The 24,669-nt window shown below is 39.3% G+C and overlaps 1 protein-coding gene across 1 annotated transcript; it reads left to right on the forward strand.

Moving 5' to 3' along the window:
• Positions 1-16,759: 16,759 nt before the first annotated feature.
• Positions 16,760-17,509, forward strand: LOC116867948 (rRNA-processing protein FCF1 homolog). The gene has a single exon (XM_032857962.1). It carries the CDS (start codon positions 16,795-16,797, stop codon positions 17,389-17,391), a length of 597 nt encoding a protein of 198 aa, XP_032713853.1. The 5' UTR covers positions 16,760-16,794; the 3' UTR covers positions 17,392-17,509.
• Positions 17,510-24,669: the final 7,160 nt, after the last annotated feature.

A 24,669-nucleotide genomic window follows, 5' to 3' on the forward strand; every position in this document is an offset into this window, starting at 1 on the left:
GAACACTTGGTTCTCATTCTTTTGAAGAATTCTTTCCCTTTTACGTGTGGACTTTTAATTTTACCACTTGCCAAGCTGCCTCTTTCCTCTTAGCTCAGAATTACTCAAATCCTCCCACTCTGGGCCTAGGAACCCTAACCCTGTTTTGGCTTACCAGCCTCTCCAATTTCTTCAATGCCTCTATGCCTGCTCTGGGGCAAGGGATCCCAACCTGTAAAAGTTCTTGCCCAAACTTATTTCATTCTTAACATTCCCAAATGTCTCACCAGCCTCTACTAAAGGAGGGGTAACTCCTCACAGGGGCAAGAATGTGCTTCCTGTGTTGGAATAGGATAGCATGTAAATATGAAAGATATTTTTAATGGTAATACCAAAGCCTGGAATCCGCTAGACCACTTCTACAGCATTTTCCTATTTCTCCTAAGTCACTACAGAGACACTTAGTCTGGAGAAAATTTCTCTGTCTTGTGTGTTTGTCCTTAATCTTGCTTCTTCCCCAAACGGTCCTGTATGTATTTCCCTTAGGCTCATATTTTCTACTTTCAATACTGTACCTAGATATTCAGGTAAAGTTTTGCATGTCAATGAACTAGTAAAAAGAAGAAGATGGTGTGGTATAGTATGTACATTGTGATAAATTTATAAATATTAGATAAACTTATATACATTAATGAACTATTAAGGGAAGGTATGCCATGTGGTATGCTGTGTGAAGACTGTAGATTCACGTCTCTCCCATCCTCTGCTCCCTTACTTGTTCTGTGATTTAAGACAGCATTTCCAAAGGTATTATAAAGGAACAGAGAGATCCAAATGTGGGATATTCTAGGTTAAACAAAGTTAAATAAATTTCCTTGATACAGGATTAATGTAGGAATATACAGGAAGGGGATTTATGTATCTTTTTTCAAATTTCTTTGATCAATGAATGCTTTTTTTTTTCCCCTTCCAAAATGAAGCATCTAGGTGAGTAGTATTTTATGGTGCACTTAGGGCAAGTCTGACTTTAGCAAGTTCTGAAAAATGGAATAATGATCATTGCCCCAAGGTAGCTATCAGGATTAATTGAAGTTGTATGTGAAAGTATAAGCAAGGGCTTCAGGTATGGAAGACAATAGTATTGTTTCAGCATCTGAGAGCTGTCTCATGGTGATGCCTGAAAAATGTCTTGGTGTCAATAAATGGGGAGCACAATCTCTGTTGGACTCTGAACACAAAGTGATTCCCTGAAAAGGAGCTAACACAACTGTCCCATCATCCAGCACCCTGGGAAAGCCTCCCCCTGATCAGACCATGAGGGTCATGAAAGGCAGACAAGATATCAGGGCAAAGAGCACAGGTTAACATAGGCTGAAGATTCTCTGTGATGATACTAAGGACTCTTAAGCAAGAAGGGGAGCTTAGGATACAAAATACAGAACACTCGAGAAAGGATACAGATGGGACTCACGAAGAGCCTTAGTCACACTAGTTAAGTTGGAAACCAGCTCTTTTGTGAAAAGGAACGAAAACCCAATACAAAACCCATTGTCCCTCCTTTATAGTTTCTCATGTGTGACTGTGTTCAAGACCCTGGAACTTGTTTTCCTTTGGGGCATGGGATCTGTCATCCTCAGTCTTCATCAATGGCTTTTATCTTTTCATAAATCTCAAATTAAGAGTCCTTCACCTGTGCTCAGAAGTGTGTATCTGGTATGAGTGGACCTGACTTGACATTTTAGAGTAAGATTCTGGAATCTTCAGAAGAAAAAAGACAGGTTAGCATTGCCCAGAGAATGTTGTCTTTAAATTAATAACACCAGGCACAGAAGGCATATACCAGATGGCATATCCTATATGCTAATGCATTATCTCATTCATTCATCTGTTTGCTTCACAATAGTCTTTGAGTACTGATTCCCTGATATTCTTTGAGCACCTCTTCTCTGACAGGCACTGTGATAAATGCAGGAAACTTAAAGTGAACACAACTCTCATGAGCCTATGTTCCAGTGATAGAAAATATTTTTTTATTTAATCCAGGAAGAAGGATGGAAGAAAAAAACTTCCACCTTATCCAGGCAGCCTATGTCATTAACGTTATGATATTTTAAAGGCCTAACATTGATCCTCTGGTCAAAGTTCTGACTCCAGCTTAAAATTTCCAGACAGCTCCATGGAGGTGGACAGCAGCCCTGTGTCAGGCTTCTAAGGTGTTTGGAAAGGCAGGTCCTTCTGCAGCACTCAGCTCTTTGTAGGTAAGTGTCTGTTTTGCCAGGAAATGACTTGTGTGCAGTGAAAGATCACATTCATTTTTATTCTCCTGGACATAGCCTTTACTCTGGAAGACAAGGTTCCTCTGCCTTGATTTGAGTGGAAGTTTGGTCCAGATCTACCCAAGATGACTGGCTGATCCTAGGCAAGTGGGCAAGTTGGATTGTGAGTCAGAGTCCCACTGAGAATTGTTCCTGGCACAGAATCTTCTCCCTCAGTTTACTTCCCATCTCTTGGTGTTAAACACAAGAGAATATTTGAGCTGAGATGTCTCTGAAGATTCTACTGATTACTATTGTATGACTAAAAACTCAAATGTTCTATTCTGTACTATTGTCTTTCCTTTGTATACAAGTTATCTAGATTGTAGTAGAGATGGATTCACGTTTTCTATATCAATTGTCATTGTTATTAGGAAGAGGACTTTAATAAATGGATGAAGGGTGATGCCAATAGTCCTTTAGAAGTTCAAATATCACAGAGAAAAAAAAAACCCACATTGTTTTAATTTTCCGGATGGGAGGGCAAAGTAGATAAAAAAGAAAAGAAAAGGAACAATGCAATAGATGGCATCTTGACAAATGGTGGACATTTCCCATGAATTTGATCTTCACAGGGTTCAATGGCAGGCAATTGTGAAAAATTAAGGAGCTTGGGAAAATAAGAGATGCTCACAGACCTCAGGGATGTGCCTTAGTCTGAATGTGTTTTTCCTCATGCTATTCTAATACCAACTTCAATCAGCTTTCTTTTCATGAATATGTAAAATACTGCATCTGTACAATTGTTTCAAGATCCTTCTGTCTGGTCCTTATGACTCTTCTTATTTTTTCATTTGTTCATTCGTTCATTCACTAGGTAGGAGAGCACCTCCTAAGCGCTAGGCACTTATAGTCAAGATTTTCAGAGTCTGCTTTCAAAGAGTTTATAATCTAGAAGGGGAAATAAAACATCCTTCTGATATACATGAATACTTGATATACAATGAAAAATATATAGGAAAAGAGTAACTTGAGTATTGAAGAAAGAGAAACACATGCTTCACGCTCTGGTTCCTGCTCAAGTCCTTCCTCTGAGGTCACAGCCAGCAGAAGGGTTAAGGGCATGGCTTTGTTTGGTTTTGTTTTAGACATGGAGCCCAACACAGCTGGATCTCACAATCTTGAGATTAAGACCTGAACCAAGATCAGAGTCAGACACTTAGCCTCTGAGCCATCCAGTCTCCCCAAGGGCATGGGTTTGAGTCCGACAGGTGGGTTTATCTCTCAGCTCTGTCTTTGGCTGTGTCACCTTCAGAAGATTTCTTACCCTCTTTAGTCTCAATTTTCTCATATGTAATACAGGGATGATAATATTAATACTAAGAATGGTATCTCCCTCTTGGTGAGGACTGAAAAAAGCAGTGGTTCTAAACAGCTAGTACGGTGGCATATAGTAAATGCTGAATAAAATGAATTTCCTATTTTTCATGACTTACCCTCCCTCCTGCTGTCCTGCATTGGCATTCCCATTTTCCTGGTCATAGAGACCTCAGGAATTTTCCCTCTTTTTTCTCTTTTGCCTTGTACATCTAACTGCCAAGCTGTGTGTGGATTGTCTTTGCATAAGGTGTCTTCATTCCCTTCCTTCATTTCCATGTTGCCACCTGATTTTGGGCATTGTTTAACACTACCAGCTAACATTTTGGAGGGCACCTGTATTCTAAACTTGTATTATTTTCTTTATCTATAATAACACCTGTATGAGGTGGCCCATTTACGCAAGGGAAACTAAAGCTTAAAGAGGTTGAATACACAGCCCCAGATCACACCAGAAGTACTGGCACCAGGGCTGGACCACACCTGTTTTCTCAGTGTGTTCTGTGTCATCCCCCATGCCCCTGGCCTTGGAAGGGAAATCCTAGTATCTTTACTTGAATAGCAAACTATTCTCCAGCCTCTAGATCCACTTGTCATTATCCTTTCCAAGAAATAGATATATCTATGGCTGCCTCAATGAGACAGGCATGCAGTAGAACACACTGCTTGAAAATCCAGGCACCAAAACTTGACTTTCTGAGTTCAAGCCCTGATCTACCATCTACTAGCCATGTGACCCTGAATAAACAACTTGTCCCCAGTTTCCTCAATTTTGTTCAGCTTCTTGAAGTATAATTGACAAAAAATTATAAGGTATTTAAAATGTACATCATGATGATTTTATATCATATAGACATTGTTAAAATAGTTCTACTTCAAGTTACTACATTCATCATTTGACATATTTACTTTTGTGTGATGTGGGAGGAGTTAAGTTCTACTTTCTTAGCAATTTTCATTATACAACACATTATCATCAACTATAGTTGCCATATTATATTTTAGACCCCAGACCATATCCATCTTATAAATAAAAGTTTGTACACTTTTACGAGCTTCTTCCTATTTCCCCCACACCACAACCTCAAGCAACCGTTCTTCTGCTCTCTTCTTCTAGGAGTTCAACTTTTGTTTTGTTTTTATCTACTTATTTAACTACTGACAGGCGCTTAGGTTGTTTCCATGCCTTGGCTATTGTGAATTACCCTGCAGTGTAGTGGGAGTATAGATTTCTTTTTGAGATGGTGATTTCATTTCCTTTGGAATTATACCCAGAAGTGGGATTGTGGGATCATATGGTAGTTCTTTTTTTACTTTCTTGAGGAAACTCCATATTGTTTCCTACAGTGACTATACCAGTTTACATTCCCACCAACAGTGCATAAGGGTTCGCTTTTCTCCATACCCTTTTCAGTGCTTGTTACCACTTATCCCTGTGATAAAAGACATCCTAACAGATGTGGGGTGATATCCCACATTGTGGTTTCGATTTGTCTTTTCCTGATAATCAGTAATGTTGAGCACCTTTTCAAATACCTGTTGGCCGTCTATATGTCTTCTTCAAAAAATGTCTATTCAAGTCTTTGTTCATTTTTTAAGTTAGGATTTTTTATATTGAATGGCTTGAGTTCTTTGTGTAATCTGTGTATTAACCCCAAATCAAATAGATGGTTTGCAGATATTTTCTCCCACTACATAGATGACCTTTTCCTTTTTTTGATGGTTTCCTTTGTTATGCAGAAGCTTTTGAATTTGTTGTAGTTCTTCAACTTTAGAATGGAGAATAGGATTTGGCGCCTGGGTGGCTCAGTGGGTTGGGCCTCTGCCTTCAGCTCATATCATGATCCTGGGGTACTGGGATCGAGTCCCGCATGGGGCTCTCTGCCCAGTGGGGAGCCTGCTTCCCCCTCTTTCTCTTCCTGCCTCTCTGCCAACTTGTGATCTCTCTCTCTCTGTCAAATAAATAAATAAAATATTCCCCAAAAAAAGTTAAAAAAAAAAAAGAATGGAGATTAGGATCATCAACACTCCAGAGGGTTCTTGTAAAAATTCAAAGAGGCAAAATAAATAGTCAAGAAAAATGCTTGTAGGCATTTAATGTTTCTATGTTTGAGGAAAAGAATAGATTTTTTTTTTCTGTTTTTGCTTCGTCATTGACCTTGCAGTGATTTGGCCAGAATGGGTCCTGGAAACAGGTTGATTATTATGGGAGCCAGGACGTTTTTCTGAATAAATCAAGGAGATTATGCAATTAACAGTAAGGAAATCTTTTTTTAAAAAAGATTTTATTTATTTATTTGACAGAGAGAGAGAGAGAGAGAGAGGAGCATGCACAAGCTTGGGAAGCTGGGGATGGAGAAGCAGGCTTCCCACCGAGCAGGGACTCTGATCCAGAGCCTGATCACAGGACCCTGGGATCACCACCTGAGCCGAAGGCAGATGCTGAACTGACTGAGCTACCCAGGTGCCCCAATAGTGAGGGAATTGTACCAACCATATCAATAGGAAAACTGTAAAAGCCTCGTAAGGGAAGCCATTTCAATTAATAGTGTTGTCTTTTTCCTGATTGATCTTTTCGATAATGATTTTTTTTTAAGTAGTAAATAAATGTAGTGCTAACTGGTCAGAGATTATGAAATTTAATCTACTCCAGGACTGTTTTAGTTGAATTGGCCCTCAGGCTATGTGTTAGGGCTGCTAAGCAGCTAGAAAGGGGGAATTTCACCTGGAATGGGGGAAAAAGATAATATTACGATGATTTTCATGGTACCTTTAAGTGATTTGATTGTATCTCTTGCCTTACTGGAACAACTAGGTATCTTGTCCATCCCTGAACAGGTGTGAAATTGCCCAGTGAATGGTATTAGTTAGCCTGCCTATTCTTAGCCTAACTAATGGTGGTCACCATCAGCAGCGCCTCTTGGAAGCTTGTTAGAAATGCAGCACCTGGACACCACCCTGACCTAAACAACAGCTTGCATTTTAACAGGATTCCCTGGATGTGTAGTGTGCATATAAGACAATGGTCTAGAGGCTAAGGGGATAATAGGATTAGAAGTAGTGTTTCTGTTATATCAGATGTTGTTGGCTTCCCTGCTGCACACAGGGAAATAGTGATGAGACTATTGGAGATTACAGGGCTTTAGACAGCTGTAATTTACCTATTGTGGAACATAACGTATGGCTAATAGAAATGATGATGAAATTTTCTTCTAATGCTATGGGGCTAGCCTGCTTGATGACTGAAGAATTTGTTCTGGTTAACGTTTGAGCTAGGTGGCGAATGAAAACACAAAATACTCAGTTAAATTTGAGTTTCAGATAATCAGGGTTTAATTTTTTTTTTTAGTTTATTGTTTTGACAGAGAGAGAGAAAGCACAAGCAGGGGGAGCAGGAGAGGGAGAAGCAGGATCTCCGCTGAGCAGGAAGCCCAATGTGGGGCTCAGTCCCAGGATCCTGGGATCATGACCTGAGCTGAAGGCAAACGCTCAACTGACTGAGCCACCCAGGTGCCCCCAGGGTTTAATTTTTTAATATAAGTCTATCCCATGCATTCCTTGGGTCCTGTATTTTATATGGCTACCTTGGTTCCAGCTTATGGGGCTGCATGCTAGAGATTTACTTATCATCTTATATGAGAATTGTATTCAAGGTTAAGTATGACACCCTCATGTTTTCCTTAAGGACCTGCATTTCTGGCAAGATGATTACACAGCTTATGTTTTCGAACCAACCTTAGGGATCCTCAATCTTGTTTTTTGGAGTTTCAAAAACATTAAGAGACTTTCCCAGGGCAAGAGGGCTAGTTATTTTGGGATCTACTTTCTCTGACATGAGTCATTTTGAATAATGGAAACTTGAACCTCAGGGTACAAAATTTGATGTAGAAACTGTTCTTACAATTAATCTACAAGTAATAGGGGGTGGGGAATGACAAGCAAAACAAAGTAAGGGAAGTAATAAAAGTGAGCATTGACTATAGAGACAAATGTACTATAAATTTTAAAATATGTGTTAAATTGAGGTTGTCATAAGAATTGAAGCATTTAAATTTTTTATGTTGAAATGAAACTATGAAACGTGATCAGAATTTTGTTGACTATTTAAAAAATGTTTTATTAATCAAATTGCTCTGAATATATCATTGACTCACTGCATAAAAGATACAAGAGATTTGTAATTAGAAAAAATATTACTGAACCATAAAATCTGTGTTGTACAGAAGTGAATAACGTTAATCTCGGAGTGTATAAAAAAAGAGAAAAACTTTAGCTAAAAGTGAGACCTAAGATCCTAAGCAATAATTTACATGAACAGTTTTAAATATATACAAATCAGTTCAACAGAAAGAAAATAACAGGAGTTGCCTATTAAAATTCCAACACTTTTGAGCGAGCCCTCTTCTGGCCAGTAAATGGTGACAAAAAATTTAAAACCAAATAACATCTGGAAAATAAAAAGGTGCAAAAACAATAATAAATGTATTTATTTTTACAAATAAATACATTTATTTATAATTTATTTATATATTTATATATTTAATAATAAATGTATTTGTGTTTGAAAAGAAAAATTAAAACAAAACAATAATAAATGTATTTATTTTGTGGCACCTGGGTGGCTCAGTGGGTTATGCCTCTGCCTTCGGCTCAGGTCATGATCTCAGGGTCCTGGGATCAAGCCCCACATCAGGCTCTCTGCTCAGCAAGAAGCCTGCTTCCCCCTCTCTCTCTGCCTGCCTCTCTGCCTACTTGTGATCTCTGTCTGTCAAATAAATAAATAAAAATATTTTAAATGTATTTATTTTTATAAATAAATACATTTATTTATAATTTATTTGTATATATTATATATTTATATATTTAATAATAAATGTGTTTGTGTTTGAAAAGAAAAATTAAAACAAAATTGTTTCACTGGATCAAATGAAAAATTTCTCTAACTAAAGGACCTCATTTTCTCCTATCTCCTGTCTGCTGTCTGCATAAATGAAGAGAAAGCATGTAATAATCCTTAGAGATACCTCTAATCAATAAGTAGCTTTTTTTTTTCTTCTGTGGCAGGAGGAGAGGAAGAAATGCATTTCTGTCTAAATACCAATAAAATCGGATGGTATGAATTCCAGAAGCAATGCCTTATTGTTTGGCTTCATAAATATTTGTACTTTATTGGGTGTCATCTTGGCCCTCTCCCATCAAGGTCTTCTTTTGCGTTCCTTTTAAACACTAATTTTGGGAATTATGGATGCCAATGGACTTTACCAGTAGAACCGAAACCAAAGCCAGAAGCTCACCAATAAGTGGAGTCAAACTACCTTATACTTTTGATCCTTACGTCCTTCTAGGAATCACCAGCCATCTAGAAACCACACCCCAAGTAATATCCAAGTCCTCCAGGTAGACTCACACATATGTTTCTGGAACTATTCAGCATTTAAGGAGTCCTCCACCAGGCAATGGTTTGTCCTGGCACTAACTCCCAATCTTGTGACCAGAGCGGGGTGGTAGCACTTGTGTTAGAGAGGTAGGTCAGTGAAGATGGATATTTCAGTGAAGAAATGTATTAAGAATATTCTATGAGTAAGGTTTACACATTGCCACAATCCTCTTTTGAGATTTTATGTCTCTGAATTTGAAAATACTAAAATCTTTAAATATCCTACTAAAGGTAGTGATATTGTGACAAAACAACTCCATTGTAAGAGCCCCACCTATGAATTTTTAAGGGTTAAATTCAAGGAATTATTGAATTCCTTACTGCCTTGAAAGACGGATACCATAGAACTAAATTCAAAATGAATAGGTGAAAAAGACACAGCATCGAGTCAAGGCTTTTAATAGTTGGTTTGTAGCTGACACTTCTAATAAAACTAAGGAAGACATCAGAAATCATCAGAACCTGTACAATTTCACAGAGTGAAGAGAGAGAAACTAAGTCTGGTCTTTGACTCTGTTGATGTTAAACAATGCTTAAAATGCACAAACTTTACAGGAAAAAAACAAATTTGTGTCATTGTAACCAGAATAAGTTTAAATAGAACAGATCTTCCTTTGAAAGACCATCTGTCAAGATGAGTCACTTGAAAATGGAAGGTGAGAGACCTTGAGATGCTATCTATGTAGGTGATACTGTCTTTCACTGATAATTATCAATTTTTAAAAAAGAGAAAAAAAAATGTTCCAAAATCTAAGCATAAATTCAATTTAAAATATGATAGTGAAGAAACGTCACTTGAGAACGCTCTGGTCTCCTCTGTCTTTACAGAGGTGGTGTTGACACCTGTTCTCACTCAGGATTACAATAGGAGACAACAGTCCTTTATCATCTAAATAACATAACAGAGTATAAATGAAAACGAGAGTGGATTTGATCTTGGCCATATCTAGACTCTCAAACTGAATTATAAAGAGAAGAAAATTCAGTTGAGTCCAATCAAATATGCTTATAAAAATGCCCTGCTAGAAACATTGGTGCTTTGGATGAGCGTGCCTGAGTGTGCGAATGTTTCAGTGTTAGAGGAATGTCAACAGAAAGTAGAATAACATAATTTCATAATAATTTCATACCAAGTAGGAAGAAATGGACTTGCACATAGGCAAAGAGACTTTAAGTTCTTCCAAGACTTGACATGGTTTTTAAAGAGTAATTATGTAAATGACAAATTCCATAAAGCTCCAGGTGAGCACTTGGATTCCTCTCTTTATTTAATTCCTTCTCCAAAACATCATACAAAGATCAAGAAAGGCCCAAATTTCCCAATTAGTTTAATTAAAAGTTGAATTTTTTTCAAAAGTCATCAGACCTGAGATGTCAGGTCCTTAACCGTGAACTTTATGTGGCCCACCTGACTGCCTTTGAGTTTATAAAATATATTCTCTCTCCATACTAAAGAAACATTTCACGAGAGACCACTGGGTTCCAGGCACCATGATAATTACTATGGGGCATTTTTTGTTTATTTTTAGCAGAGTTGGTAATTCCTGAAAAGCTCTGTCTTTTTAATGATCAATTTTGTTCTTTAATCTATCAACCTGGTGGGAGTGACTAAGCACACCAGAAATTTAAGGTCTCAGACAACATTTCCATCTCTATTCAGATCACCCCCAAGCACCCACAGTGTCGCAATCTCATGGGAATTAAAAAAATAGAAACTAATTTTACCACAGACTTAATTAAGTAAAATGCAGGTAGAAAGATCCCTGCCTAAGATCCTTGGGGACATTCCATGAAAACATACACTCTTTGTGTGGTTGTTTACAACTTTGTTGTATTTGGTCCAAGCTTTCTTTTATTGGTATGTACATCTGAGATGGCTCCTCTTTGAGAATGAATCACATCTTGTTTTAGTAAGAGAGTAGAATGTTTTGGAGAATATGAATAAATATATATAGTATACAGGAATATTATTCAGCCTTAAAGAAGAAGGAAATCCTGCCATTTGTGACAAGATGGATGGATCTCGAAGACATTATTCTAATTAAATAAGTCAGACACAGAAAGACAAATACCATATGGTCTGACTTGTATGAAACCAAAAAAAAAAAAAAAAGAAAAGAAAAGAAAAAAGAGAATCACCTCATAGATACAGAGAACAGATTGGTGGTTGCCAGAGGCAGGGAGTGGTTGGTGGGTAAAATGGGTGAAAGTAGTCAAAAGGTACAAACTTCCAGTTATAAAGTAAGTCAGTCCTGGGGATGAAATATACAGTGAGGTGACTAGAGTTAGTAATACTTATCTTAAAAGTTTTCAACACAAGGAAAAAAAATTGTAAGTATGTGTGGCAATGGACGCTAACTAAGCTTACTGTAGTAATCATTTTGCAATATATACAACATTGAATTGTTATCTTGTATGTCTGAAATGAATATAAAAACATTATTACTGTGGTCCAGCTCAAGACTGTTCTGAGCTAATGCACTTATTTCCCCATCACTATTGAGCAACTGCATCAGGACAAGGGAAGGAAGCATCTGCATCCCCAAAAGGTCAAGGAACTTTATGCAGATATGGTAGAACATGGACTCTACGGTACAAGCATCGACAAACTTGAGTTTCACTGACAAGTCAGTGGAAGGGATGCTCAGGAGAATGCCCCTAATGCTTCCAACTTAAATGTCTAATGGAGATAGTACAGGAGGAGAAGTTTCCAGTTCCAGCACAGAGACCAGTAGCTATGTGCTCCTGCCAACTGCATCTTTACTGCGTAGGGCAAGCTAAGGAACCATAAGGACAGGCTCTGACTCACAGGGACTCACCCAAATGCACTGTGAGATTTACTATTATGACATATTTAAGGAAGATACAAATAAAGAGAATAGAAATGAACTCAAGGATATGGAAAAAAATTAGAGATGCAGGATAGGATAGTAAGTACTTGAAGAGTCTGGGGTCTAGACCTAGCCTGATTAGGTTTGAGTCCCGGCTTGCCGTGTGGCCTTGTTTAAGTCACGAAACACTTCTGTGTCTTTCTCTGTGAAATCAAGATAGTAAGAGCTCTCCTGGAGTGGGGAGGAAAGGGTTAATATGTGAAAAACACTTAGCATAGTTCCTGGAACACAGTTATCCTTCCCTCAGGGTAAGCTATCATTATCGGGTGGAAAAGGTAGCACTTTCAGCAAGAGAATATAATGATTTGTTTGGTGAAAGGTGTTGTGACCACCAGCTAAGTATATGGGAATGAACATTAGATCCTGTCTTTATATTCTACACCAACATAAAGTACAGCTGCATTAGGAACCATAACAATTGGAGAAGAATATATAGGTCAATTTTAAATGATCTCTGGTAGAGTGGGCCTTTCTAAAAAAATAAAAATGAAAAATAAAATTTAAAAAAAGGAAGAAAAATAGAAGGGAAAGAAATATGGATAGAGTTGATTATACTAAAAAAATTGAACTTCAAAACACAATAAACAAAGCAAAATGAGAACCAACCTGCCCTAAACAATAACAGAAGATAAATAATGAACTAAGAAAAATATTTGCAATTTCTAAAGCAGACCAAAGTGTATTATTGTCTTATGTATTATATTATTATCTCTTATACTATTATATGCTATCTATGTAGTACAGCAAGAATATAATATAATCTCAATGCTGTTATTATACAATAAACAAATCTTATATATGTGAATAAATGTAAATCAAGAAATAAATCTTTAACACCTCTGCCAGAAAAAATAGGCATAGGACATTATGGATAAGTCATTTATAAAATATAAATGACTATAAATGACTATGGGGCGCCTGGGTTAAGCCTCTGCCTTCGGCTCAGGTCATGATCCCAGGGTCCTGGGATTGAGCCCCGCATCTGGGCTCTGCTCAGCGGGGAGCCTGCTTCCCTCTCTCTCTCTGCCTGCCTCGCTGCCTACTTGTGATCTCTCTGTCAAATAAATAAATAAAATCTTTAAAAAATATATATAAGTGACCAAAAACTAGGAAGAAGGTGATGGATCTAATGAGTAATTAAAAGGATATGATTGAAAATGAGACCACATTTTTCACTTTTTAAATTGGCAATGATTTTTTATTTGTTTTGTTTGTGTTACGTTTCAAGTTTTTATTTAAATTTTAGTTAGTTAACATAGAGTGTAATATTGGCTTCAGGACCAGAATTCAGTGATTCCTCACTTACATACAGTACCCAGTGCTCATCACAGCCAGTGCCAGGGTTAGTCCCCATCACCCATCTAGCCCCTCCCCGTTTTCTACTTACAATGTGCCTCTTTCTCCCTCTCTCTCTCTCTCTCTCTCTCTCTCTCTCTCTTGTTTCCCTCCCTATGTTCATGATTTTTAAATGACCATACCAGCATGGGAAACGGGCCCTCTCCCAAACTCTTGGCAGAAGTATAAATTGGCTCCACCTTTCTGTAAGGCAAATTTTTCATGCCTATCGGATGTACATAACCTTTGACCTTGCTTTTATACTTCCTGGAAGTTAATTTAAAAAGATATTCTTTGATGTGAAAAGAAAATAAATTTAACTAGAGAGATACTTTTGCAGCATTTTTAATAATAACAAACAATTCAACCACCTTATGTATCACGTTACTGCTTAAATAAATGTTTACACGTCTTTGGTGGCCTTGAGAATGAACTTCACAATTCTCTGACTCTAAGGAGTGTAGTTGACCAAGGCTCCCAGCTGCGACACTCTGAAATGCCTCTTCTGCTTATGGAAAACTGGAGAAATCCAACATCCATACAATATTTTATGGAACAGGCATTCAGGTAATGTGGCAGAAGAACATGTCATGACTTAGATGTTCCAACTCTATAGAGAGGTGTGTGTGTACACACACACACACACACACACAGGTTAACAAATGATACGTACGGTATGACCTCATTAGGAAAAATGGCAAGTGTAAATATATGCAAAGACGCAAAATATTATGTTGTTCTGTCAAAGTGAAATCAGGACTTCTTTTTGTTTTCTTTTTCTCACCTATCCAAATTTAATTTTTGCCGTGTAAGAGTTATGTATCACTTTACAAAGAAAAAAATATTTAAGATTCAAAAATGTTAACTGTTTCTTTTTGTTCTTTAACTTGGTTTTTATTTTGCATTTTTATTCATGATCTAATATTCATTTTTTCTTTTGCAATTTAACCTTAGATGTGGAAGGTGACATATTAAAAAAAATAACAAATTCCTGACTCAGGATAAGGGTTTGATGTCTATTAAGCATGAATGTTGGTCCTCAAAAGAGTCATTCCCAAAGACTTTGTGCATTAAGTTGTCAGATTAGGTGGGTGGTGTTATGGGTGAATATTTTTTTAAAAATTCTTTTAATGTTGTTGTAAAGTTCTTTTTTTTAATTTTTTAAATTTATTTTCATCGTAACAGTATTCATTGTTTTTGCACCACACCCAGTGCTCCATGCAATCCGTGCCCTCTCTAATACCCACCACCTGGTTCCCCCAACCTCTCCCCACCCACCCCTTCAAAATCCTCAGATTGTTAAAGTTGTTTTGACTATAAACAACATGACATTGATCATGTAGCCAATGAGATGACATTCACCTGACTCCGAGGTTTTCCTGTCTGGCCTGGGGGATTTGAGCTAAAGCACATTCTCTCCTCCTGTCCAGGACTGAGCTCTGGTCCTTGGCTTCTTGTTTTACCTGGAATCAAGTCACTTCCCAGTCAGGGCATTGAGAAGCTTTTGCTTTTGCTCTGAGCCCTGAGGCCACAATGTAGGTGTCCTCCCAGCTCAGCCATTAGAATGCATCTGTCTTGTCTCCCACCCTGACTCTCACCCTAAGGCTCTTCTCAGAGAGGATTTTACTCTTAATGGTGGGAACTAGACCTCCCATCCTCCTATGCTATTTTCTGTCAAAATAATTTTCTAAAAATTCTATCTTAGCTTTTAACAGCCGTGACAAAGTGTGAACAATCCATCTGGAAAACCTCAGTTGACATGTCTTTCTTTAACCTTCTGAGGACAGATTCCATGGTGACCTTGAGATGCCTCACAAATGGCCCTCTAAGCTATTAAGAACACTTAAGAGCCCATGCTCACCAGTGGATGCATATGCCTCTAGCTTTGTGCCTCCACTTCCTAGTGGAAAAGAGGGAACCTTTCCCCCCTCCCTCTCTCTGGCTTCTCACAACCCCCCGCCACTCCCACCCCTTACCACTCTCTGACCTTTCAACTTTGCACGTCCTATCCCCTGCATGCACTAGTCAGTGAACCATTGTGTCTCAAGTAGGCAAACCCCAGGTTTCGGTGTCCATCAGAATTACACAATGAAGAGAAGACAGTGTGTTTCTACTGACCCATAAAAATTCTAATTCAGTAGATCTGGATAGTTCTAGCAATGAGGGCTTCAGTGAGTCTTATAGTTTAGTGCCCATCAAAATAACGTGAGTTTTAGTAAACACACATGCCCAGATGCCAATCCTAGACCTCCTGCAGGTGTGCAGTAAGAAGGGCAAAGATTTGTCTCCTTAGTCGCCATTATATCTCAATGTCTAACATACATCAGCAGAGTACTCTTGTTTTCTTATATAGACTGAACAGTGTCAATGGGGATATCATTGACACAGATTAGTGATCTGGGCAATATGGAAATCCTGAAAAATAGGCATCTGAAAAAATATTAAGCAAATGAATGGGTGATTGGACAAGTCTAAAGTATCTTACTTCTCAAGTAACAAAAAATGTTAAATATTAAAATAGAACAAAATGGGGGAAGCCTCTTGTGATAGGCTCCAAAGATGTCCTTATCCTAATTCCTGGAAACTGTGAATACATTACATGGCAAAAGGAAACTTGCAGGTGTATTTAGCATTTTTTGGGGAAGTATAGTCAGCATACAATATTAGTCTCAGGTATACAACATTATGCTTTAACAACTGTATACATTACAAAACGCTCACCGTGATAAGTATATTACACTATTATTGACTACATTCCCTATGCTGTAGGGAATTTCACTCCTGTGACTTATTTATTTGATAACTGCAAGTTTGTACCTCTTAATCCCCTTCACCCATTTTGCCTATCTTTCCATCCCTTCCTTCCCCTTTGGCAACCACCACTTTTCTCTCTATATTCATGAGTTTGTTTCTCTCTTTTGCTGTTGTTATTTGTTTATTCACTTGCTTTGTCTTTTAGATTCCACATATAAGTGAAATCTTTAACGTAAAAAATTTTTTTTAATTTTAATATTTGCCCATTGCCTGAACAGGAGACTTGTGGCTTTTTTCATGTAGCATCATGCCCTTCTGTTCTATCCATGGTTTTAAAATTTTAGCTTTGTTAAGGTATAATTGACATTTAAAATAGGAAGATATTTAAGAATACATCATGGTGTGTAGATAGAGGCATTCATGCGAAAGATTCACCCTGTCATATTAACTAACACATCCATCACCTCACATAGCTTCCTTTTCTGTAAGAAGCTGGAGAAAGTTCTGCTTTCAAGGGGCTCATGGGATTGGGTATGGCCCACTGGACAGCCTTCCTTTGCCATAAATGGGACAGTCATGGGGTGACACCTCTCATACTCACAGATTCCCCACACTCAAAGGGAAAAAGATAATACAAGGGCAATGGTTTTGGGGAGTCACTTTTAGAATTCTGCCTGCCACAGGGAGCTTTGAGTATAGCCCTGGTCAGCATTAAAAGTGACTGTCGGGTTGGCGATTCCGGAAGAAACAAGAGCACGACGTGAACATGGGGAAGCAAAAGAAAGCAAGGAAGTATGCGACTATGAAGCGAATGCTTAGTCTCCGAGATCAGAGGCTTAAAGAAAAGGATAGATTAAAACCTAAAAAAAAAGAAAAGAAAGATCCCAGTGCACTCAAGGAAAGAGAAGTCCCCCAACATCCTTCCTGCTTATTCTTCCAATATAACACACAACTGGGCCCACCTTACCACATCCTGGTTGATACCAACTTTATCAACTTTTCCATTAAAGCCAAACTTGACTTAGTGCAGTCAATGATGGACTGTCTTTATGCCAAGTGTATCCCTTGTATAATTGACTGTGTAATGGCTGAAATTGAGAAACTGGGGCAGAAGTATAGAGTGGCTCTAAGGATTGCCAAGGATCCAAGATTTGAACGATTACCATGCACACACAAAGGAACCTATGCAGATGACTGCTTAGTGCAGAGAGTAACTCAGCACAAGTGTTACATCGTGGCCACAGTTGACCGAGACCTTAAACGAAGGATCCGGAAGATTCCTGGAGTTCCCATCATGTACATTTCTAACCATAGGTACAACATTGAGCGGATGCCAGATGATTACGGAGCCCCTCGGTTCTAATTCTTAAAAGATAGAGTTCCTCTGCCTTCCTTTACCAACTTTTTCTATTGCAGGTTCATATTAGCAACATGCTATAGCATGAATTATTCTTCTTACCCTTTTCCTGTTATGAGCTGAGTATGGTCAAATACACTCATTTTTTGGTATTGTTTTGAAATTGATAATTTGTATCATTTTAAATATTGTTGCATTTTTTTTTTATAAATCAGATGATTGCTCATATAAAAAAAAGGGACTGTCTACCCAATCCAGGCTTGTCCTGAGGACTATAGGCAAGCAACCATGGGGGTTCCATGCAGAATGAGCCATATCCCGTATTATCTGTGCATGAACAAAAAAAGGGATCTTGGGTTATTGCGGTGGGATGTGGAGGTTGAAATTAAAAGGAAAACTAACGTCAGTCACTTATTTTAATCATTAGGACTTTCTGTTTTATATTTCCTTGATTTTTAATTACCAAATCCCATTAGTATTCACTCGGTCTTGCAGAAATGCCTGCCCTCATTTTCCTCCCTCCTTGCTCTTCTGCCCTCTCCAGGGTCTGACCACTCCCTTATCAGCAGACTAAAGGGGTCTACTATTAGCCCCAAATATAATCAAAGTCCCATTGTGAGATCAGATTCCCAAGCAAAACAAAGCACTATAAAGAAAACAGGAAGAAGACCAAAGAACAGAACATACGAAATCTTTCCTAAGCAAGTCCTTTATTTTCTCTAAGCAGTGGATTTTTTACTCATTTGATGAGGCTGATTCATTTTTGGTTTAGAAAAAAAATTGAACTTTAAAAAGCCTATCCATTTTCATGTGGCTTAGAAATCTTCTGAGAACCAGCTACTTCTTCAATCTTCTCCCTGAAGCAATTCTTATTCTATTTCTAATCTACAGGGTTTTCTGACTTTCTGCCTTCAAAGTGATTTGGTAGACAGGGGTCACAGAAGCCTCTTCTCACCACATTTTATTCCCAAGTTCTGCCACCCACCCAGAGCCTTTGCTGGAAGTTAGCGCTATTTTTGTCCCATCTGGTTAATGCCAAAGAACAATGCTGTGGTCCCACCGCTGAAGCTCTCAGGAGCATCTGCTAAGTCACTTTTCTAGTCTTCATTTCCTGTTATTTCCTGTCCTGTCTTGCATCTTCCCGAGGTCATCCAATTTGGAATTCCTGACATGTTTTCTGATATTTGCCCATTGCCTGAACAGGAGACTTGTGACTCCTTGCTCTCAAAAGCGAATTGATTGCTGATTGTTGATCTAACATGCCTCTCAACCCCTCACATTCCCCAGGGAAACCTGGACTTATGAATGGGGATATTACATCACAGTCTCATCCATAGCCTGCCTCTTTACCTTTTAAAAAGAAGCATTCTGAAAATGTTTGCATTGTAAACACGTGAAACAGGCTGTTGAGAATTTAATTCCCATGTATGAGCACATGAGGCAAGTTCAGAAAATTTGTTCGTGATGCATCTGAGGTAGAAATTAGATGATGGTACTCTTTTCCTGTTACCCCTTTGTGCCCCTTGCTCTAAGCTTGTGGTGTTCATTTTGATATAAACATTTTATCAATCATTTGCCAACTTCACACGGCAACCGCTGGTGTTCGTTATTTGATAGTATTTGAAGAATCTGGGAATAGCTGAATTCTCTTTGCTTCTTAAGCATGCCTTTCCCCACAGGGTTCTCCAGGTAATAAGACAGATGAGAACCTATTTATCATTTTGCAAGTCGTCCCAGGGCTCAATTTCTGTATCACAATGGAGCACTCTGGAAAAGCTCAGAAGCCACCCCTCTGCTCCCCAGATTGGAGAGCACCTGAATGGGGAGGCAGGGAGGGCCAGAGGACAAGATGGCTAGGTCTGTTCAAGCACTTGGGCTCTGCCTCTCCTGACCCAGCTAGCTGCAATAAGAAAGGAAACAGGGAGCACAAGATTTTGTGAACCACCTTCCTCCAGCCTGCTGCTTTTTCACTGCCAGCCTTCTCTCCATCTATAAAATAGGTCAAGTTCTTTCCTCTCTTTGGACCCTGCATTTGTTAATAATGATCTTCCCCGACAAAGCCACTTCCTCCTCAACTTCAGGTCATAACTCAAATGTCACCTCCTCTGAAAACTTCCTCAACCATCCTCGCCAAAGCCTCATTCCTGGCCCTCTCCACATAGGAACCTGTTTCATATTCTTGGTAGCACTCACTCACGAAATGTGTGTTCATTGCCTGCCTCCTCTCATTAGAACATCAGGGGTTCTGTCTTATTCACTGCTGTATCTCCAGAACCTAAAACTGTGCTTGGCTCCTGACAGAAGCTCAGCAAGTACTAGCCGAGCAGTTGCCAGTGACCCCCTTCCCCAGTGAACATAATCTAATCAATGTCTTGAAATCTGGCCAATCGTGTTAGCATTACCTCTTCTAAGAGAAGAATGAGGAAGATGGTGGAAAGTCTTTGTATTAGTTTTCTATTGCTGTATCCATAACAAATTGCACCCCAAAGTCATGGCTTAAGACAATGAACATTGATTATCTCAGTTTTGTGGGTCAGAAACTCAGAACTGGCTCAGCTGGATGGTTCTTGTTCTGGGTCTCTCATGAGGTTGCAGTCAAGAGGTCAGCTGGAGTTACAGCCATTTAAAGGTTCAAGGGCGCTGGATGATCTGCTTCCAGGAAGGCTCATTCACATGGTTATTGGCCAGAGGCCTCACTCCTTCCCCACATAGGCCTTGCCATAAGGCTCTGTAAGTGTCTTAAAAACCAGGAAGTCAGCTCCCCTAGAACCTATGATACAGAGAGAAAAGCTGAAGCCACAAAGTCTTTTATGACCTAGCTTTGAAAGTGACATACCATTATCCTTCATAGTCTATGGTCACACATTCTAATCCTGGTATAATATGGGAGGGGACTACACAAGGGTGTGAATACTGAGAGGTGAGGAGCATTAGGGACTTTCTTGGAAATTATGTACCACACTTTTCTTTACCCATTGCTTCAATTTTTCTGTCTGCAGAACCAACTTGCTGTGGTAGACTGGATTGGCACAGACCAGGGGAAGGGAAGCCTGGAACTTAATCACTGTCAGGTTGTGGGTGGAGTGAGCCTGTGAGCAAGGTGAAGAAAAACTTTAAGTTTGGCAGGAAGAGCAAAGTATCTGCAGGAAATGACAACAGAGAACAGTGTCAACTGTAGAATATTGTCAACAAGACATGAAGGAGGTCACACAATGGACAAAAGGGCAGCAGTAAGTGGATAGAGTCCAGCAATGGGGATCCATGAGCAAACTGTATTTGAAGATTGAGGCAGAAAGACATTGAAATCCAGAAAGTGGAGTATCAAGTTGGAACTCCATTCCTTTTTTCTTTTTTTAAGATTTTATTTACTTTAGGAAGAGACAGAAGTGAAAGAAGGATGAGGGGCAGAGGCAGAAGGAGAGAGAGAACCCCAAGCAGACTCTGCATACAGCACACAACCAGACCCGGGGCTGGATCCCAAGACTCTGACTTGAACCAAAATCAGGAGTTGAATGCTTAACCAACTGAGACACCCAGGCACCCCTCGAACTCCATTCTTAAGGTATCAGGATAGGACTCTGAACCCAGAGAGAGTGCCATCAAGGTCTTTACTGGTTCTTGGTCATCCTACATTCTGTTGCCCTCAAAAATGATTCCAAAGGTCACTGCTCACTGCCATTTCCTGAATCACAGGTTTCCTGTCTCTTAGTTTACTGAGAAATTTGAAATCAAGATTCTTTCTTTATTGGCTCCCTTCCTGAAGCCAAGAGATTTGTGCAAATCTCTCTCATACTAAACAAAAACAGCAAAACTTTCCTTTACATTGTTAAAGCACTAGGAACTGTCCAATATCTTTACTCCACACAGTGGTCAGAGCCCAGCATTTCTTTTCTTCATGCCCCATTTCCTCTGAGATGTGGCTCATTTCCTACTATTTTGATATAACTCTCAGTTAGGTCACCAACAGCTCTCCTTACTTTACCACAAAAGTGGTCTGAGCCCTGTTCATGTAGGGTCTCTCTATTACATCCAACAGGACACCACAGACCACACCCTTTTTACGGTGTGGTAAAACATTTCAACATTTAACGTTCATGTCATCTCTCTACACTGACCCTCCTCCTTCTGGAAAAGCTCCTTAATGCTTTGCTTTTGGATCACTGCTCTTTTCACTCTACAAGCCCTGTCTGAGTGATCTGGTGCATTTTCACAATTGAAACTGAGACTTAGATGCTTATAATGGTCACCTAGATCTCCTAGGCCAGAAGCTTCAGATTCCTAGAACAATCTATCTGACTTCTCCACCTGGATATCTCCAGACACAGCACCATTAATTGCCTAAAACATAACATCAGTGTCCTCCCCAAATCTGTTTCTCATACACGTTTGTTCTCATTGGCTGGCAGAACCAGCTAGCTAAGTCCATACTAGAAAGAAAAGTGTCATCTGTGTTAGCTTGCTTTCCATCCTTCTCCCATTCAATCAGACATCACACCGTCAGGTTGACTTCTTGAATATTTCTCTCCATCTCCATCTCCATCTCCATCTCCATCTCCTTTCCCCTACCCTAGTTCAGGCTATCATAATCTGTCTCTTGATTGATGTAGTGGGCTCCTATCTGGTCTCCCCCCATCTCTTTAACTCTCCTTGAAACTTTCTTTCACAGAGCTGCCGGAGTACTCAATCTACAAACACAAAGTTGACTGTGTCATGGGCTGAAACCCTTTGATTGTTGCCCCATTGTTGTGAGTCTGAAGTGAAACTTGTCTCACATTACATACAAGATGGTCTGGGAGTTGGTACTGCCTTCCTGCCTTTCTAATTCCCTCTTCTTGCATTTCCATTAATCCCAAATAGCATGTACTTGCATGTACGTGCCCTCTTTTCTTTTTCCTTCCTTTTTGTAATGCTAAGACTTTTGTGGAATACATGTTTCCGTTTTTCCTGACTAATCCCTATGAGTCCAGGTAACCTCACCCAGAGCTCCATGAATACTCTCCCTTCTGCTTTGCATTTATCCCTGTCTCCCCAGAGACTCCACAGCTCCTTGAGGTCAGAGTTTGTTTTGGGCCTTTTGTCATTGCATCCTCAATACCTTGCCCAGTACTTGGCACATCAGAGGCCTCATTAACATCTTTGTTGATTAATGGGATGAACTGTCTGAGGGGCTTTCCCCCAACTTTACACTACAATATCAGAACAGAATATGTCTTCTGCCATGCCTTAGAGCAATTAACAAAAGATGAATGTTTTCAAGGACTCAGTCCCAAATGTCACCTAGATATTCCATGACCTCGCAGGTGCCATAGGAGCTGAGGCAAGAAAGGAGCGTTATGTCTCAGGAAGCGACATCTCTGGGCAGTGACATGCATATGGATGCTCCAGAGCTAACGTATGAGGAGGTCAGAAGGGCTGAAGAAAACCCGCAATAACCTAGAAGCGAAAACATGTCTGAATAAAATGCTGCACTTCGCAGCCTTCATTGCAAGAAGGTCTGGTTATGTGACTGAATTCTGGTCAGCAAGATTTTGGGGGGAACTGTGTGTTAAATTTGTGTACATTGTCCTTAAATGGAGTGTATGCTCTTCCCGTTTCCTCCCTTCTTCTGGCTGGAACATGAACATGTTGACTGGAACTGAGGCCACCATCTTGGACCATGAACTAACAATGAACGCAGGCCGCTGAGGGAAACGCAAGAAGACAGAAAGTCAGGGTCAGTGACACTTACAACTCTATACTGACCTTAGGACGTTCATTTCAGACTTTTATATAAAAGAGAAATATAGTTCTTGTTGAAACTATTTTTTTGGTTACATGTAACCAAACCTAATCGTAAGAAATATAGGCAGTTTATACAACATTCCTCCAGAATTGTGAATTCTTTTTTTTTATCATTTTTAAAAATTTATTTTCAGCATAACAGTATTCATTGTTTTTGTACCACACCCAGTGCTCCATGCAGTCCGTGCCCTCTCTAATACCCACCACCTGATTCCCCCAACCTCCCACCCCCCACCTCTTCAAATCCTTCAGATTGTTTTTCAAAGTCCATAGTCTCTCATTGTTCACCTCCCCTTTCAATTTCCCCCAAATGCCTTCTCCTAACTCCCTATGTCCTCCATGCTATTTGTTATGCTCCACAAATAAGTGAAACCATATGATAATTGACTCTCTCTGCTTGACTTATTTCACTCAGCATAATCTCTTCCAGTCCCGTCCATGTTGCTACAAAAGTTGGGTATTCATCGTTTCTGATGGAGGCATAATACTCCATAGTGTATATGGACCACATCTTCCTTATCCATTCATCTGTTGAAGGGCATCTTGGTTCTTTCCACAGTTTGGCAACCGTGGCCATTACTGCTATAAACATTGAGGTACAGATGGCCCTTCTTTTCACTACATCTGTATCTTTGGGGTAAATACCCAGTAGTGCAATTTCAGGGTCATAGGGAAGTTTTATTTTTAATTTCTTGAGGAATCTCCACACTGTTCTCCAAAGAGGCTGCACCAACTTGCATTCCCACCAACGGTGTAAGAGGTTTCCCCTTTCTCCACATCCCTTCCAACACATGTTGTTTCCTGTCTTGCTAATTTTGGCCATTCTAACTGGTGTAAGGTGATATCTCAATGTGGTTTTAATTTGAATCTCCCTGATGGCTAGTGATGATGAACATTTTGTGAATTCTTAACATCTTAACTATATTCCTGGACTTGAAGGTATAACATTTTTACTTATTCAAGATTTTACACATTTAAGATTTGTGGAATAAGAGGCATCCAAACAGCAAAATGAGCTTAAGAATAGAAAACATTTTCAGGGTGCCTGGGTGGCAGAGTTGGTTGAGTGACCGGCTCTTGGTTTTGGCTCAGGTCATGATCTCAGGGAGACAGAACTCCATGTGGGGCTCCAAGCTCAGAGGATAGTCTGCTTAAGATGCTCTCCCTCCACCCTTCCCTCCACTCACTCTTCCTCTTTAAAATAAATAAATAATATATTACCAAAAAAACACAACATTTTCAACAAGTATCATAGGAAGACTCTGATATTTGAAGAAAAATAATGCTGGTAAATGTTCTCATGGCTTCTGATGGGGTCACACATTTCTTCATGCTAGCCAACACTCTCTCCTCCCAGGAGTGTCTATGTATTTAACTCAGTTTGGTGTGGTGTAGAGGCAAAACTGTCCAATGAAGGAACTGGGATGGCAAATCTGAGGCTGCCAGATCAGTTTTGGGGTGAAGAGTTTCCTGGAATAGTCAAGGAGCCCAGAAAGGCTCCAG

This window comes from Lontra canadensis, unplaced genomic scaffold, assembly GCF_010015895.1.
Source record: "Lontra canadensis isolate GAN:19392208 unplaced genomic scaffold, GSC_riverotter_1.0 scaffold13, whole genome shotgun sequence".
Lineage (NCBI taxonomy): Eukaryota > Metazoa > Chordata > Mammalia > Carnivora > Mustelidae > Lontra > Lontra canadensis.